Here is a 17,362-nt window from a genome sequence, read left to right on the forward strand (position 1 = left end):
CTCCTGGGTCTGAGGGAGGAGGAGGGGCTGGGGCTGGGGCTGGGGCTGGACTCCTGGTCCGAGGGTGGAGAGGACTGGAGGCTTGGATTCCCCGGTCTGAGGGCGGAGGGGGCTAGGGGGCTGGACTCCTGTGTCTGAGGGGGTAGGCTAGGGGCCTGGACTCCTGGGTCTGAGGGAGGAGGGGGCTGAGAGCCGGAAGCCCTGGGACGGAAGACTGGGACTCAGACTCCTGGGTCTTGATGGATGCAAGAACTCTTGATGGTGCTCGCGTCTTCAGCTCCCCAGGGGTGAAAGGGGCAGGCCTCAGGGAGAGGCTGGGTGTCAGGGGCCCTGGAACCAGAACCACAGTCCTCATCATTGAGTTTATTAGACAGGGGGCCCCCAGGGGACCTTCCATGCAGTTTCAGCTCCCCTGGGGGCAGGGACAGGGATGGCCATGTGGAATGGCAGCAGGGCCTCATCTTCACCCCTTCCCCCTCCCTCAGCCCTTGTGCAGATGGGCCAGGTGGGACCCACCTTCCACCACCTCTTCTGTTCATCCATGGTTGGCCGCTCCAGGGTGCACCCTGGCCCTGTCCGTCCGCCCTGCTGTGGACACGTTCAGCGCCCTGTGTGGCTTGCATTGGAGCATGAGTTGCCTGGAATGTGACTGTGTGTGTGTGTGTGTCTCCAGCTCTCCCACCAGCCTAGGGCAGGGAAGGGTACAGGAGAGACTCATCTTTGTCCTCAACACCGCCCAGCCCAGGACTGGACACACAGGAGGCCTTGGGAGATGTAAATTGGGTGACTTAAAAGGATGGACTGGTGGATGAAATGAGATGTGACACACAGACAGGTCCTCCCAAGAGAGGGGAAGGGGCCCCGTCGGGACGCACCTCCCTCTATGTTCTAACCAGCCTTGCTCCCTGTCTCTCAACCAGCAGCTGGGAGATTGCCGGCCAGGCTCCTGGAAGGCCTGGGACTCCTTAAATGAGTTACACCTGTTCTCTCCTTTCTCAAGCCCGGCAGGACCCAGAGGGGAGCCGGAGCATTCGGAGCACACCCTGCCCGGGCAGCACAGTGCCTATGTCCTGACTCCATCTTCCCCTCCTGGCCCGGGTTGCCTACCCCCCCCACCCCCCCACCCCCCCGCAATCCCCTGGTCTGCATCTCACCCCCGCTAAACCACGTGGGAGTGCACAGTTCTCTCCTGCCTCCCCTTGCTGTCTTTTCCCAAAAAGTATGAACTTCCTTTGGTATGAAAGCCCTTGTAATTTTCATGCTAAAAAGTGGCTTGCCCCTTTCCCTTCTTCTGGTCTCAACCATTGCACTGAAATGACCTCTTACCAGGCCAGACCTCGCCATCCTCTGGCTTCTGGGCTTTCTCTGCAGTTCTCAGTCCCACTGGCCACTGTCTAGCCCATGGTCACCTCCTCCCCCAGGGCTTCGTTTGCTACATCCTCTTCTCCCCCACACAGATGACCCTGAGCCTCTAGCCAGGGTCACCTCTCTGTCGGCATTCTCCCTCTAGGCACCCCCTCCCCCACTCAGGGCAGCCCCGTGGCTTCAATGTCTCCTGTATGCTGACCTTTCCAAAACTTATATCACCAGCCATGGCTTCTCCCTGAAGCTCACATATCCAGCGGGTTACCCGATACCCTGAATTGGGTTTCAGGCAGGCATCTGTAACTTGACATGTCCAAAGAAGGACGCCTGGTCCCTCCCACCCAAATCCTGATTCCTTGTTCCAGGACCCCTTTCCAAGCAACACACCACAGCTCGGTGCTGTGCAAGTCCGATTAATAATTCCTCTTTCTGTCACTCAGGCTTCCTAAAATGCAAATTTCTTCCCAGGACTACAGGATGGGCACCTAGCCTATGCCCTGACCTTGCCCTACTGTGTTCACCCCTGTTAATCGGCCTGCCACAAGGTCTCCTCCCAAACCTCCCGTGCCACCTTGGGTGGCCTGAATGCTTGTCCTGTCCTCTTTCCATGTGACAAGTCCCATATCTGTTCAAATGTCACCACTGCAGTGAGGCCTGAAGTCCCGTGTCCCATCACTGTCACCACACCCTGGATAGTGTTAATTCACCTCTTGGTAACCACGGTGTTTATCGTTGGTCTCTCCCGAGGATCCCAGAGGGCAGGACCTTGACCGTCTGCCCACCACATTCCGTAGGCCTAGCCTGGGTCCAGAACAGTTTGGCACTTGATAAATACTTCTTGCATTCTAATCCTGAACACAAACAAAAGTGGGTCATTCCTATCCTGTCTCCACGCTTGCTTTGGGGCAGATCTCTGGATCCGTCTCTATGGTTCCACCTCTCTGTCTCTGTTTAGTTTTGTGTACCTCTGAGACATCCATGCTCTGACATGTGCACCTCTGCTCCCCTCTCTCTCCACATCTGCTCACCCTCAGGGTCTTCAACTTTCCCTGGCTCTGGGACTCTTACATCCCCTCCCTCAACCCCGCTCTTCATCCTCTCCACTCCTCTTCATCTCCCCCATCCTTCACCTCTTTCTTGCTCTATATTTGGCCTTTGGACTCTAGAATCCATGCCCCCCCCCAACCAGTTCTACCCCCTCCTCCACCAAGGAATCCCCTCTCCCACCCATCTTGTCTCTCTGGACTCTGCCTCTCCGTGTTCTGTCTCTCCATTGAGCTTCTGTACACTCTGTCCTGTAGTCCTTCCCCCATATTTTCTACCCACTCTCCCTAAAACTGCTCCCAGGGAATTCCTCCCTGGTTCCCTGCCCTCCAGGTTCTCCCTGTTTCTAGTCCACCCATAGGGCCCCCAAGGGGAACTCCCAACACCCAGTCTGATCCCATCCCTCCCTTGGCTGCCTCCTGTCATCAGAACAGAGGCTGCTGAAGCCCCTGGCACCACCAATGACTGCTTCCTCCCCCTCCATGTCCCAGGCTTTCTTCCCACCAGACTGGGAGCCCTAGAGGGCTGGGCAGTGTCTGAAGCATCTCCATCCCCCAGTATGGTCAGGCTCAGGGCCTGGCACAGAGGAAATATTTACTGAGCAAATGAAGGAACATCCATGAAGCAACGTACCTTCTACATCCCCGGTGGCCTTTGAATCCATCCCCTCCACCCCCACAGCCCTTGCTCAGCTCACCTGTGGCCCTCTTCTCCCCTATCCCAGAGCATCAGCCTCTTTCACCACTTTCCCAAGTGGCTCCTTCTAACACACAATCCAGTCCTGGACTTCTGCTGCTCAAAACTCCCGTTTCTCCTCACTGCCCTCAGAATAAAGCCCAAACTCCTTCACCTGGCACTCCAGCACCTTTCAGCTCTGGCCTCTAGCTCCTTCTCTGACCTGACCTCTGACCCTACCCAGGCCTGCGATGTCCCAGAACTTTGAACCCTGTCCCAAATACAGAGTGCCATGTCTCTCCCCCTGGCCCATGCCTGGGTCGCCCCCTTTGTCACTTGAAAGGTTCCTATGCATCCTTCTTAAACTTCAGCTGGGATTAGGTTCTTCGGGAAGTTTCCCAGAGTACAGCTGACTGCTGGAGCTCAGTCACTGTGTTCTCCATTCAAGTGTCCATCATAGTCCCTGTCACAGCACCAATCACCCTGCCCACAATACAGTTTTTGACGACTCCACCTCGGGAGCAAGGGAACGGTCTGTTTCATCTTGGGGGACCCTGATCCCAACACACACTACCTGGTATGTTAGCAGAGGCACAGAAATGTCAATGAGTGAATGGCTGAATTAATGCATGAATGAGACACAAATGTCTAAGTCCCACAGAGACAGGGCTTCTCCTGTACACCAGATGCCTTGCTGTGCTCTAGGATTTTGTGATTATCTGCTTCCTCCCAGGAATGGGAGTTTCAAGGACCAGGGCCTGTGTTTGATGCTGAATTTCAGCCTGCCTCTGCCTCTCACTCTCCTCTTTGATTTCTGGCCTCCCTTTTGTGCCCTATTCACATTGTGCTCCTGTTTAAAGCCATTCCATGGCTCCCTGCTGCCCTCAGAATGAAATCCAAACTTCTGACCTAACCTACAAGTCCCTGGGCAGTCAAGCTGTGTCTACCTCTCCAGCTTTGTCTTGTCCCATCTGCACCTGGCTTGCTACACTTAGGCCCTCCCTGGAAGCTCTTCCTGCCCCAGGGCCTTTGCATATGCTGCTACCTGGCTGAGACACTTCCCCAGCTTCACCCGGCTGGTGTCTTGTCATCCTTTCAATGTCAGCTAAAATATTCCTAACTTTTAAATTGGGTTACATCTCCCTAACAGAGCAAGTCAAAGCATTTCAGATTTCTCCTGGGTTCTAACCATAACTTACTCTTTGTATATACAGTTCTTTGATGAATGTCTCTCTTGCACAAGATGCAAACTCTATGAGGACATTGGGGAATGCTGTCTTCCTTCTGTAGGCTCAGCGGCTACCCCAATGCCTAATGCTTAAGTATACCAATGGATTTCAGATAACGAATGAACGAGTCACCCTCTGTGGCCATTATGTTCCCTCCCCAGGACCTTCCTGGTGCATAAGAGGCACTCAATAAACCCTTGTGGAATAATGAATGAAAAAGTGAATGAATGAGCACGTCCATTCCTTGTTACCTTGCCTTTCTGCAAGCCTTCTCTTTACCTTTCTGCCTCTTCACATAGGGCATATATATAGTTTGTAGGATAACTATATATTCGTGTGTTATGGGCCCCTCTCCAGGAGTTGGGCTGGGCTGGGAGTCCCTCCCTCCCCCCCGCCCCGCCCCCACATGCACACAGCAAAACATTAAAAAGAAAACATCTCAAAACTGCAAAAAAACTCCACGGCCCTCCCCCCACCCCCCATCCCCCCCAAAAAATAAAACACGACGCCCCCTCCCAACGGCCTCCACCCGGTGGGGGTCCCCGATCCGAGCGCGGGGCGCGGGGGAAGGCCAAGCAGTCTCCAGCGCGCTCGCGGGGAGGGAGGGGCGCCCCCGCCCCCACGGCAGCCTCGTTGCACGCGCGCCCGCGCACGCGCCCCAGACACGCCCCCTCGGCGCCCCCCGGCGCGCGCCCCTACACCGGCGTGGTTTTCCTGTTGAGCGTGTTGGTGTTGGAGGCGGCGGCCTCCTTGGCCAGGGTCCCGGGGGCTGGCGCGGCGGGCGCGGGCGCGGGCGGGGCGGGCGCGGCGGGCGGCCCTGTGACCGTGACCGTGACGCCGCCGCCCGCCTCCTTGGGGAAGGCGTTGTGCAGCGTGAGGAAGCCGGGCGCGCCCCCGCGGTCCCGCTCGGCGCCCGCCCCGCCGCCGCCCGCGCCTGCGCCCGCGCCGCTGTACGCCCCGCCGCCGCCGGCGCCGCCACCACCACCGCCACCGCCGCCGCCGCCACCGCCGCCGCCGCCGGCCCCCGCCAGCCCCGCGGCCACGCTGCCCTTGGACGGGTCGCGGCTGAGCGTGTACATGGAGATGTCCGTGGAGGCGAAGCCCGGGCCCCCGGCGCCGCCGGGAGACGCATCCCGCGACGGCGACGGCTCGCTGGAGCGGGAGCTAGAGCGGGAGCGGCGGCGGTAGCGGAAGCGGTAACTGGGCAGACGGAGGATGGCCGAGGGGCCGCTCCCGCCACTGCCGCCCGCGCCCCCGCCGGCCTTGAGCAGGTCCGAGCGAGACTGGCAGTGCGCCTCGCGGCTGCGCTCGATGTAGATGTTGACGGCCAGCACGCCGATCACCTCGGCCAGGATGAACGACAGCCCGCCGAAGTAGAAGGACCAGCCGTACGAGTAGTGGTTCTTCTTCTCCTCGTCCCGCTTCGGGCCCGGCTCGCCCGCGTTGGCCGAGATGTACACGATCACGCCGATGATGTTGCTCAGGCCTGGGCAGGGGACGGTCAGACGGGAGCCTGGAGGCCACCTTGGCCCCGCCCCGCCCCCGCTCCCGCCCCGCCCCGCCCCGCGGCCCAGCCGCGACCGTCCGCACAGTCTCGTCCCAGGTGTCTAACTCCTCCCGAGCTGATCCACAACCCGCCCCGCGGTGGTCTAAGCTCCACCCACCGGTGGTCTAGTTCCTGCCCCAAAGGAGCCCTGTCCCGTCTCAGGTGCTTTAATTCCTGCCGAGCTGGCCCAGGCCCCAGCCCACGCTGGTCTAATCTCCACTTCCGAAGGGCGTAAGCCCGGCCCCAAATGATCTCTGCGCGGTCCCAGGTGTTCTAACTCTTCCTTGGCTAGCTGGGGACCATGCCCCAGCTGGTCCAGGCCCTGGCTGGCCCAGACCTTGTCACGGTCGGTCTAAACTCCTTCTCAGTTGATCTAGACCCCAGCCTTAGAGGGTCAAAACCCCCAGTCCCAGCTAGCCCTGGCCCCAGCGGGTCCAGGCTCGGTTTGGTCTTATCTAAACCCTGCCCGTGATGACGTAATCCCGGCCTGGCTTTCCAGGCCCTACCCTGAATAGTCTAACTCAATCTTTCATGTTATAAACCTAGGTTTTCTCCCGAGCCCTAAACTCGTTTAAACTGTTAATGTGGTAATTCCGCTCTGATTCTCTAGGCTCAGTACCCGGCTGATCTAAACTCTTACTTTCATGGTATCAATCCAGACTGGTTATCTAGTCTAGGCCCTCCCCGTGCTGGTCTAAAATTCGCCCTTACTGAATCGGGGCCCCCCTTGCTACCCTAGGCCCCGCCTCCAACTTATCAAACCCCGCCCCCTGCGGGTCCAGACATGGCTTCTCCGCCCGTACCCCGCCTTTGAGTCCTCTGGCCCAAAAGCAGATCTTGACCCATCCCCAAAGCACCCCCTTCTCTTAATGCTAAATCCTCCCCCTTCTCTGGATTCTGTCCCCTAGCATTTCCCAGCACTACTCATTTGACGTAGAAAAGAAGGGAAGCCAGGGGTGCGGGGGGAGGGAAGTGTGGGGAAACCTCACTCGAAGTTGGTCTAGATAGCGTGCGAGGGCAAGCTCTTCTTGGATCAACCGGGTTTCACGAGGCCCCGCCCCCTAAAACAGGTTCCCCCCTCCATCTGCTGCCAATTCCCTTTCTCCCTCTCGCGCTCAGTCCTCGGGATGCCAGCCCCGCCCCTCGATCCTCAAGACCCCAGTTGTCTCAAGGCCCCACCCTTCTCCTTAGACCCGCCCCTTCCGTCTGCTGGACCGCGGGCTTCGGAACCTGAGCTCCCAGCATCCCCAATTACGCGCTAGACACCTGTCAGTGCTGGCTTGTTCCCCCCAAAGACGGCGCAAAGGCGACACCTACCTTGCCCAGCGGGTGGCGATGGAGCTCAGGAAGAGCCTAGGAAGGCTCCAGGCCCCAGCAGGCGCCTGGGGCAGGGTGGCTTTACAATCGCGCAGACACGCGCGCACACACACAAACACACACACGTGCGCCCGCGCAGGTGGCCTCCCCCTCCCTCTGCCTCTCACCTGCTGCCACGAACAGGATCCCTGCGCCCAGAATGATGTTCCTCTTGGATTTATAGACCCGGGAGGCCGCCACGCACACGCCCCCGAGCAGCAGCAGGATGGCACTGAGGATGGGGAAGATGCTGGAGGCCCGCACGACCCCTGCGAGGGAGAGGAGAGGAGGGGAGAGAGGATGGGGGCGAGGGCGTCATTTGCGGCCTTCTGGGCCCCCTCGAGCGCTGCGCCTCCAGTCTCCGAGCCTCTCGCTAGAATCCTCCAATTCTCGCCCTCTGCCTGTGTTCTGGCCATTGGTTTTTTTTTTTTTTTTTTTTTTTTTTTTTCATTCTCTCTCCTCTTTAAAATTTTTCTGTTTCTCGGTCCGATCTCCTCTCCCGCCTTTTTCTTCCTGCTTTTCTTTCTCTCTCGGCCTAGTATTCTCTCTCCTGACACATTTTCCCCCCCTTTTTATTTCCCCAAATCACTCTCCCTCTCTGTTTTTCTCTGACCTTCTCTGTGGACCCTCCCTCTTTTTATCTTTCTCCTTCTCCTCTACGTATTTCTTTCCTTTCTCTGGATTTATCAAATCTCTTAATATCTTGCCCACCCCCTTTCGGCGGGGCTTCATCTCTCTGGGTTCCACGCCCTTCCTCCCTCTGAGCCCCACCCCCTATCCTTCTGCCCGGATCCATCTATTCCTCCGGGCTTCGCTTGTGTGTGTGTCCGTCTGTCTGTCTGTCTTGTCTTTCTCTCTGCAGTCCTTTCCACCCACCCTCCAGACCCTAGCAAACGGATTTTGCGATTTCTGAGCTCCGCTGAGGCCGCAGCCAATCATAATTCAGGATTTGCCGCGTTCTCGGAGTAGCTACCAATCGCACCACCGGCTTCCCCGGTCAGCTCTCGAGAGTGGCCAGTCCGCGCTGCAGGTTGCCTCAGAGCCAGGGCGCAGCGGCCAATCCCAGCCCAGAAACCGACAACCAGTCACGGAGCAGTGTCTACGCGAGCTTGGGCTGTAAGACGGCCAGTCACCTCCTGGGATCCCCCCCTCAGCCCGCCCCAAGGTGAGAGGAGGGGGCGGGAGAGGGATCACTGAACCAATTGGGGTCCAGAGGATCTCAGCCTCCGGTTCTGGACTGGCCGGCAAGTTCTTCCCTGCCTGTCGATCTAAGTGCGCTCCCCCGCCCCTCCTGCCGCGTTCCGCCCCCGCCCCAGCAGCCCCACCCACCCACTCTGACTCAGACCCCCACGTACGGAGCAGATACTCCGCGCTGTCATGATCGTAGTCCGTGTCCTCCGGGAAATGGTTGATCTTCACGCAGACGCCTCTTTTCAACCCTGGAGGGGGATGGGGGTGATGGTGGCGGGGGACACTTAAGAGTGGGAAGAACCCCCGGCGAGAGAAGACCCCTTCCTTCCCCAAACCCCTCCTCTCTCTGGGCCTATTGGGAGACAGGAAATCCTGGCTCCCGAGCCTTTCAGCATCTGGGACAAACTAAACTTCTCTGGCCTCGGTTTTCCCAGCAGTTAAAAAAAGAAAAGAAAAGAAAAGAAAAAGGAAGAAAAAAGAGAGAGCGGGGAAGGAAGGAAGAAAGAAAAGTAAGGAAAAAAAAAAAAAAAAGCAAAAACCATGCAACACTCACTAAAAGGCCACAAAGACCTTTTTGTCCTGTAACCCGGGCTAGGACACTCAACCTCTCTGGCCTTCTGTCTTCCCCCGCTATGAGAAAGAAGGCGCCGGTCTCAGCAATGTCAAGGCGCTCTGCGACTCTGAACTTGTCGACAGGTCTGAATACGCGTGGGAAAACGAAGGAGCGCGCAGAAGGCGAGGACTACATTTCCCGTGAGGCCCTATGAAGTCGCAGCCCCAGTGGACAATGGGAGTTGTAGTCTCTTCAGTTCTGCCTCTAGGGAGAGGGATTCCCAGTCTCTTACCTGGAATCCTCTGGAAGATGGAGTGGCTGGAGCAAGTAGAGGCATGTGAGGAGGTTTGCCTCTAGACGTCATGCGGTCTCACCCCCTTCTTCCATCCCAGAATCCTCATCCTCACACCCTTTGGGGACCCATCTTCTCACCTTTGGGGAAAGTTCCTATTCTATCTCTATCACATAACTAGAGATTGATATGTAAATAAATATAAATATAAATACATTTAGACTCCTCGATTCTCCAGGCTCCTTCCAACCTGCAGGCCTTTGCCCATGCTGTGGATTCCGTTCACATTCTTCACTGGTGAAAAACTTAGGCTGCAAGGGGGCAGCTCACAGGGTACCTGCTTGAGGAAGCTTTCCCTTGTGTGCGCACGAGCGTGTACACACACGCCTCCCACCGAAGATGGGTCAGCGTCCTCCTCCAGTGCAGAACAGCTCCCTGCAGTACCCTACTCCCCCCTCCTTTTTGGGCGTGTCTAGGGTTGCTTTATGAGCTTCTTTTCCTCAGTAAGCTGGGGGTTTCTGCAGGCCGACAGGCATGGAGTCTGATTCCTGTGTGTCCCTAGCATTGCCTGACACAAAGGAGGGAGGCCTCAAGAAATGGGTGTTGAATGAATGAATGAAATTATGAATATAGGGAGAGCAGGAGGGGAGATTGTAAGCAGAAGATGATGGGGAAAGTGATGGGGATAAAGGAAAGGGTTGAGAAGGAATATAAGGCAGTGAGTAATTCCACTAATAGGTAACATTTGCTAAGTGCTTCCTAGGTGGATTAACTCATCCAGAGCTCCCACGAGTCCCATGAAATAGATAATGTTATTGGTGTTGCACAGTGGCCAAATGTTGGGAATTGGACTCACACTGCTTGATAATGAAACCCAACTCCATCATGTCCTGATTCTGTGACCTTGTCGGTGTTACTTAGGCCAATTTGCTTCAGTCCTTTCACCTACAAAAGCGGACAATAGGACCTACGTCATGGAATTGTTGTGAGGATTGAAGCCAGATAGAGATTGAGCACTTTGTAGAACATAATTAAGTGCTCAGTTGATATCAGTCCATCTACCCATTGTCCAGATGAGGAGGCAGAGCCACAGAAAGGATTAATCAATTCCCAGCTGATGGGTGGTGGAAGCAGAATTAAAACACACAGCAGTTTGCCCTACTGGCATATAAAGTTATGGGTCATTCACTACTATCTTCCAAGCATCTAGAACAACATCTAGTAAGTGCTTAATAAATATTTTTATGAAAGTATGATTGAATGGGCCAAGGACACGAAAAGATGCTCAACATCACTAATTAGGGAAATGCAAATCAAAACCACCATGAGATACTGCCTCATACCCACTAGGATAGCTACTATTTAAAAAAGCAAAGCAGAAAATAACAAACATGGATGGGGATGTGGAGAAATTGGAACCTTTGTGCACTGTGAGTGGGGATGGAAAATGGTACCAGCTGCTACCATTTAAAAAATTAATTTAAAGATTTTTATATTTAAAAGTGCTACTATATGACCTCACAATTCCACTTCTGGATATATACTCAAGAGGATTCAAAGCAGGGTCTCTGAGAAACACGTGTACCTCATTTTCCGGAACAGCACTATTCACAACAGCCAAAGCCAACCCTATTTTCCATTGGCAAATGAGCAGAGAAACAGAATGTGGTCGATACATTTAACGGAGTATTATTCAGCCTCCAAAAGTAAGGGAATTCTAACGATGTGATGAAACAGATGAACTTTGAAGACACCCTGCTGAGGAAAGGAGGCCAGTCACAAAAATACCAATATTGTATGATTCCATTTCTAGGGGGTATCTAGAGGAGTCAAATTAATGGAGACAGAAGGTAGAGCGGTGGGTGTCAGGGGCTGGTGGAAGGGGGCATGGGGAGTTTTTGTTGAATGGGAACAGTTTCATTTTGCAGAATGAGAAGAGTTCTGGAGAACAGGTGCACAGCAATGCAAGTGTACCCTTAAAAAGTTACGATGATAAATTTAATGTTATGGTTTGTTATATTTTACCACAATTAAAAAAAAATGAATGATTGATTGATTATACACCTCAAGTGCAAACTCTCATCCATCAGCACATTCATTATGGTGTGGTCGGTAAGACTGGGGGTTCAAGTTCTCCCCTTTCTTGAGTGGTATCACAGCACACCTCTCAAAACACTCATCATAATTAAATGAGGTTGAGCATGTAAAGCACAGGGCACACAGTCCCTCTCAACAGATCAGTGATGACAGCAGTAATGACAACCAGTACCTACTAAGGGGCTAAGCACACACCAAGCACCTAGAGCATTCGACAGGTAGCAATGCACTTGGGAATTATTACAAACCCTAGGGATACTGGATAATAATGATGTCCCTGCTTTACAGGTGAGAACGGAGCATAGAGTGGGAGACTGCTCAGTTCCGTGTAGATGGTAAATTGAGGGGAAGGAGATTAACTGTACCTGGGCTTCAGAGGTGAGCATATTTAAGACAGTCGAGCACAATCCCTGAAATCACATGCCAGGACAGCTGCTTCCCAGCTGTGTGGCTTTGGGGACTTGAATGCCCCTGAGACTCAGCTTCCTCATTTGGGAAATGAAGACAATGCCATGACCTCAGAGGCTTTGCTAAGGGTTCAGTGGAACACAGGATCAAGTGCAGAATACAGGCGGCTGGGTAACATGCTTCTGTGTATTATCTGACCTGACTAGGCTGAGCCAGGAGCTTTTTCTGTCCAGGGATGGCAGTAATGTGCCCCTGGGTCTCCCTTGAGCCTGCCTAGCACAGACCTGGGTAGGTGGGAGTGAAGAGGGGGCTGTGCTGCAGTGAGGGTGCATGGAGAAGTGGGCTCCAGCCTGCTCTGCCCCTCACATGTTGGGTGACCTTGTGGCTGACTCACTTCCCTTGCTGACCATCAGCTTCCTCCTCACACCACTTCCCCCCGCACAGTTGGGAGGACTGGGGAGATAATAAGATGTGCAAAGTGCTGGGCACAGGGGCTTGAGATACCCCACTTGAAGGACTGGAGCTGTGGGTCTGGGTCTTGATTCCTGAGGAGGGAGCTACACCCACACCCATGTTACCAGCCCCAGGTGGCTCCTGGGCACTTGAAATGTGGCAATTGAGATGAAGTGTGAGCATAAAATACGTACCAAATTTCAGACTTAGTGTGAAATAAATGCATAATATTCCATCAATAATTTTTTACATGGACTAAATATTAAAATGATAATATTTTGGCTATGCTTGGTTAAATAAAAGATATTAGCCTTTATATTGATTTATTATAGTGTATAAATTCTATTTATTAAATTATATTCATTGAACCTTCTCCTTTTTCCTTGTTTGAGTGTAGCTACTAGAAAATTTTAAATAATATATGCAGCTTGTGTGAAGGGCAGTGCTGGGTAAAAGGCCGAGATTTCTGGGCTACCAAGGGAGGGGGTACTCAGGATAGTCACCTGAATTCTGAATAATTAGAACAACAACAACAACAACAAAATATCAATGACACAATCTAACCCTTACTCTGTGCCTGCTAGCCTTTTAAATACCTTACATTTACAGCTCATTGAACCCCTCCATAATCCCTGGGAGTTAAGGAGTGTTGCAAACCCCAATCCTTGGAGGATGGAAATGAGGCACAGAGAGGTTCAGTGTGGAGCCCGAGGTCACCCTGCTGTGCTCAGCAGGCAGCAAGTAAACCCAATCCCAGTCTTGTCCCAACGTCTGTGTCTCAGTCGCTCTACCTACTGCATCTGTCCGGGAGACTCACAGGGACATGGGGACGGAACCCGAAAATCCCCAGGGATCGAGTGCCTTCAGGAGGCAGTGGTCCGGGGGGCTTGGTTTCTACATTCCCGGGTCCCTCGTGGGCTGGAGGCTGGCGGATGCCTTGCTTTGTTCTCCTAGGAAGGAAAACAGACCTGGATTCAAATCCAGACTCGACTGCCTATGAGTCGTGTCACCTTGGGAAAGTCATTGCACTTTCTCTGAGCCTTCACCTGCATTTCTAGAAGGTGGGGATGATGGGGCTACTGTGAGCGCTGTGTGGCAAATACGTGATGATTACAGTAATAATGGAGCCGGCCTTCATTTACACCCTCCTTACCACATCTCCTTTGGCTTCTGGGACACCCACTTACCTCATTTTCCCTAAATCTCCATGGCTTTTGCTTTCTGAGCTCCTTTTGCTGGCTTCTCTCATCTCTCTTTTAATAGTGGACTAGCTCAGGCTGCAGCCCTTCAACTAATTGTTTGGTATATTTCTCTCTTCGCATTATCTAGGTGACCTCATCCATCCATATGCAATGACCCCCCCAATTTATATCGCCAGCCCAGACGGTCCCCTGAACTCTGGCCTCATACAGCATATCACTCACAACCTAGATCAGGGGTCAGCAATCCACAACCCGTGGGCCAAACCCAGCCTGCCAAATCTGGCAAAGAATGGGTTTTACATTTCCTAAGTGAATGGAAAAAAAAATATCAAAGGAGAGTGTTTCGTGGCACGTGAGAAAGATACAAAATCCAGAGGTCGGCGTCCACACAGGAGTTTAACTGGCACACGGCCACGCTCATTCACTCACCTGTCCTCTTTAGATGTTTTCAGGAGTGGCTGTGACAGGCACAGGTCCACAGAACCTAACACACCAACCGTGCGGCCCTGAGCTATGCCCACCCCTGTCTTAACACTTAAAAAGCATCCTAAATGCAACACATCCAAAATCGAACTCCTGCTAGCTGTCCTCAGAATAAGTTAGACCAGAGAAATTAAAGACAGAAAATGAAGTACCCTCTGAACCGTCCCCCAGAGGCCTCTCTGCACCCACCTCCCACCCCTCCCCGGCCATTCTTGGGCGCTCAGGCCACAGCCTTGGGAGCAGTGACTCCCAACCAGGGATGAATTTATTCCCGGACAGAGAAAGTGGACAGCTTTGGTTGTCATGACTTGGGGACGGCTCTCGGCACAGAGAAGAAAAGGCGGAGGCCAGGATGCTGCCGAGACCCTACAGTGTGCAGGATGGTTCCCACAGCCAAAGTGTCCGGAGTGCTGAGTTTGAGAGATGCTGCCTCGGAGACCCCCGATCTCTTTCTCTCTCTCGCCTCCCACAGCCACCCTGCCACAGTGCCGCAACCCCCACGGCCACTCTGGTTTTGGGACACACTCTGAATCCAAACCTCTCCTCCAACTCCACCCACCCACACCCCAGACAAGCGTCCACCTGTCCTCCCTCTTGCCTGACCCCTCAGTCTCCGCCCAGGGCGTCCAGAGCCCTCCTGTCCGCTAGGTATGTCAGGAATGCTGGACGGGAAAGCCAAGTCACATCCCAGCACCTAGAACATGTGAAATGGGGGCCTGTTCTCTCTTGGATTGCATCTCCCACCACACACTCTTGCTCATGTTACCAGGGGCCAGACACCCAGGCTCCCAGCTCAGGGCCTCCGCCATGGCTACCTTCCCTCCGGAGAGCCACGTGGCTCCATGTCCCCTTCCTTTAGGCCTCCACTCCGAGGTCGCCTGATGGGTGAAACCCATCTTCATCTCCTCACCTGTAATGTCACATGTATGTCCTGACACTTTCCAACATGTCCCCTGTCCTCCTTAGCGCTTAGTGCCAGCTAACACCCTAAAGGTTTTGTTTACTTATCTTCTTATCATTTGTCTCTCCCTCGTGAATAGAAGACATATAAAGCTGGGATGTTTTGTTTTTTCCTGCCATTCACCCCCACAATCAAGAACAGTGTCTGGCATATAGTGTAAACTCAATAAATATCAGTCCTATGGATGGATGGACAGATGGATGGATGGACGGACGGATGGATGAATGGCATTCTTATTATATGCTGTCCACTGTCCTAGGGGTTTCAGGACACAAACCCCCACCCATGGCTGGTGCCTGGCGTTTGGTCCGACCAGTGAATGGACCGGACTCGAACGCCCACAGGAGGAAGGAAGTACAATAATAAGACAGTGGACAGATGTGAGGGGACAGGGAGCAGAGGCGACTGTGGGGACGTGCACACCACATGCCTGATCTGCAGGGGCAGCGGCTGCTTGGACCGGCCAGTCGTGGCCACTGCAGAATGAGGCCCTGCGCTGTCAGATCTTCCACTAGTTCAAAAGAAGCTGGAAATCAGATTTTCAATGTGAAGTCTCCCTATTTTTAAATGTTGGCAACTGATTCGGATTTTGGTTTCAGTTTTAAACACTTGGCACACCAGACAAAGCATATCAGCACATCCCATCCTTGAGACCTGGGTTCTCTTGGCTCTGCCCCAGTCACAGCTGGGTGACCTTGGGCAAGTGGCTTAACCTCTCTGAGCCTTGGTTTCCTCATCCCCGACAGGATCCTGCCTCACAGGATTAAAGGAGACAACTGCGCTCCTCACTCACCGCGAGTGCTCAGCAAAAGAGAGGAGGAAAGGATGGGAACAGAGAAGGATGAAGAAGTGGAGGGACCTTGGTCTTTTTGATGCTGGAGGAGAGGTCTGGGACCGTGGAGTTTGCATAAGAGCCGTGAGGCTCAGGGAGGTGAACAGATAGTGATCACACAGGAGGCGGACGCATGGTGGGCCTGGGACCCAGATGTCCTGCCTCCAGCCCCGGGCCCAGAGCTGTGCAGACACCCCTGAGTGGGAGGGAGGAGGGGCTGGGGCAGGGGGCTGGGAGAGGACAGCAGTGAGTAGGTGAGCAGAGGTTGAGGTAGAGGCCCCCCAGCATGGAGAAGGGCTACAAGAGGGAGAGCAGCACCCAAGGACAGAGCAGAGATGGAGACTGGGAGAGGCGGTGGTCTTAGGGTTCCCGAGCGAGGTGTTCAAGGAGGAGGAAGAGGTGGAAGGAGGCGTGAGTGGAGTGAAGATGAGGCAGAGGAGGCCTAGGGCCAGGCCGGGAGGCTGGAAGAAATCCTAATGGAGAGGGCCAACGTGACTGGAGTCTACAGGAGGGAAGGGAGGAGAGGGTAAAGAGCTCTGACCAGAGAGGGCTCGACCATGACCCATGACGTCTTAGGGAGAAACAGCCCAGGAGGAGGAAGCAGGGGCAGGGGGGTGGAGGGGACGGAGGGGGGGCGGGGGGGGGGTAGGGTGTCTCTCGAGAGCAGCCGAGAGGGGGGCCGGAGGAGGCCAGCCTGCCCAGCAGAGGAAGGGAGGGTCCCCGGGAGAGAAGGGAAGGGGAGGGAAGGAAGATGGAATGCAGAGGGCACCGTGGAGGGAGGAGGCAAAGCGAGGGATGGGGCCGGCGGCAGGCGGGCCACTAGGGGACGGTGTGCGGGACGGGGTGGGAGGGTGCAAGAGGTGGGGCCGGACCCCACGAGAGGGGACAGAAGCAGCCAGCGGGAGGGGGGGTCCCCGGCCCGCGGAGTCTGGAGGGGAGGTGGGGCGCGAGGCCAGGGCCCCCCGCACCCTACCTTCCAGGCAGCAGATCCTCCAGAGCCCCGAGTGGGTGAGGCCGCCGGGGTCCTTCTTCTCCGAGGAGCCGCTGCCCCCGCGGTGGGGCGGCGCGTCGTCGCTGGCCGTGAGGTTGGTGGTGTTACAGATGAAGGCGCGCGTGTACAGCCAGTAGTCGGTGCTGATGGCGATGGTCATGAGGCCGAAGGCTGCGAAGGCGCCCACCGTGGTCAGCAGCACCTGCACCCCCTTCTCGCACCAGAGGCCCCTCTCTTCGTTCCAGCGCTTCAGCGACTCCAGTTTGACCACGGGGAGCCGGGGGGCCGTGGGCCACCACCGGGGCAGCGGGGGCGGGGCCGTGCCGGCGGCTGGGGGGGGTCACAGCGCAGGCAGAAGTGGGGGCCCGGGGCTGGCCGGGCTGCGCGGGGGCGGCGAGGAGGAGGCGCGGCCCGGGAGGGGGTCAGAGGGCGGCCATGGGCGCCGGCTGGTGGGGGCAGGAGCGGACACAGGGTTAGTAGAGAAGGAGCGCACCTCCCCCACCGCTGCCCAAACCCCACAACGGACCCCCACTGTCTCCCTGCTTGAAGAAACTCCTTCCACTCGGGGTCTCCCTGCCTCCCTTTATCTGGAAAGTCTCCCTCGGCCCAGGGCAGGCTTCCCACCAAACCCCACTGGGAGTTGGTGGGAAACCGCCGGCCACCGAGCCTGACGCTGCGCACCCC

General features: G+C 55.3%; 1 protein-coding gene across 1 annotated transcript; it reads right to left on the reverse strand.

The window, feature by feature from the left end:
• Nucleotides 1–343: 343 nt before the first annotated feature.
• CACNG8 (calcium voltage-gated channel auxiliary subunit gamma 8) lies at nucleotides 344–17,018 on the reverse strand. Its single transcript, XM_045076984.1, has 4 exons — nucleotides 16,661–17,018; nucleotides 8,571–8,654; nucleotides 7,344–7,484; nucleotides 344–5,799 (listed from the first exon to the last, which is right to left on the reverse strand). The coding sequence occupies exons 1-4, from the start codon at nucleotides 16,836–16,838 to the stop codon at nucleotides 5,009–5,011; spliced, it is 1,194 nt and encodes a 397-aa protein (XP_044932919.1). The 5' UTR covers nucleotides 16,839–17,018; the 3' UTR covers nucleotides 344–5,008.
• Nucleotides 17,019–17,362: the final 344 nt, after the last annotated feature.

This window comes from Mustela putorius, unplaced genomic scaffold (assembly GCF_011764305.1).
Source record: "Mustela putorius furo isolate JIRA1106 unplaced genomic scaffold, ASM1176430v1.1 tig00000196_pilon_pilon_pilon, whole genome shotgun sequence".
Taxonomy (NCBI): domain Eukaryota; kingdom Metazoa; phylum Chordata; class Mammalia; order Carnivora; family Mustelidae; genus Mustela; species Mustela putorius.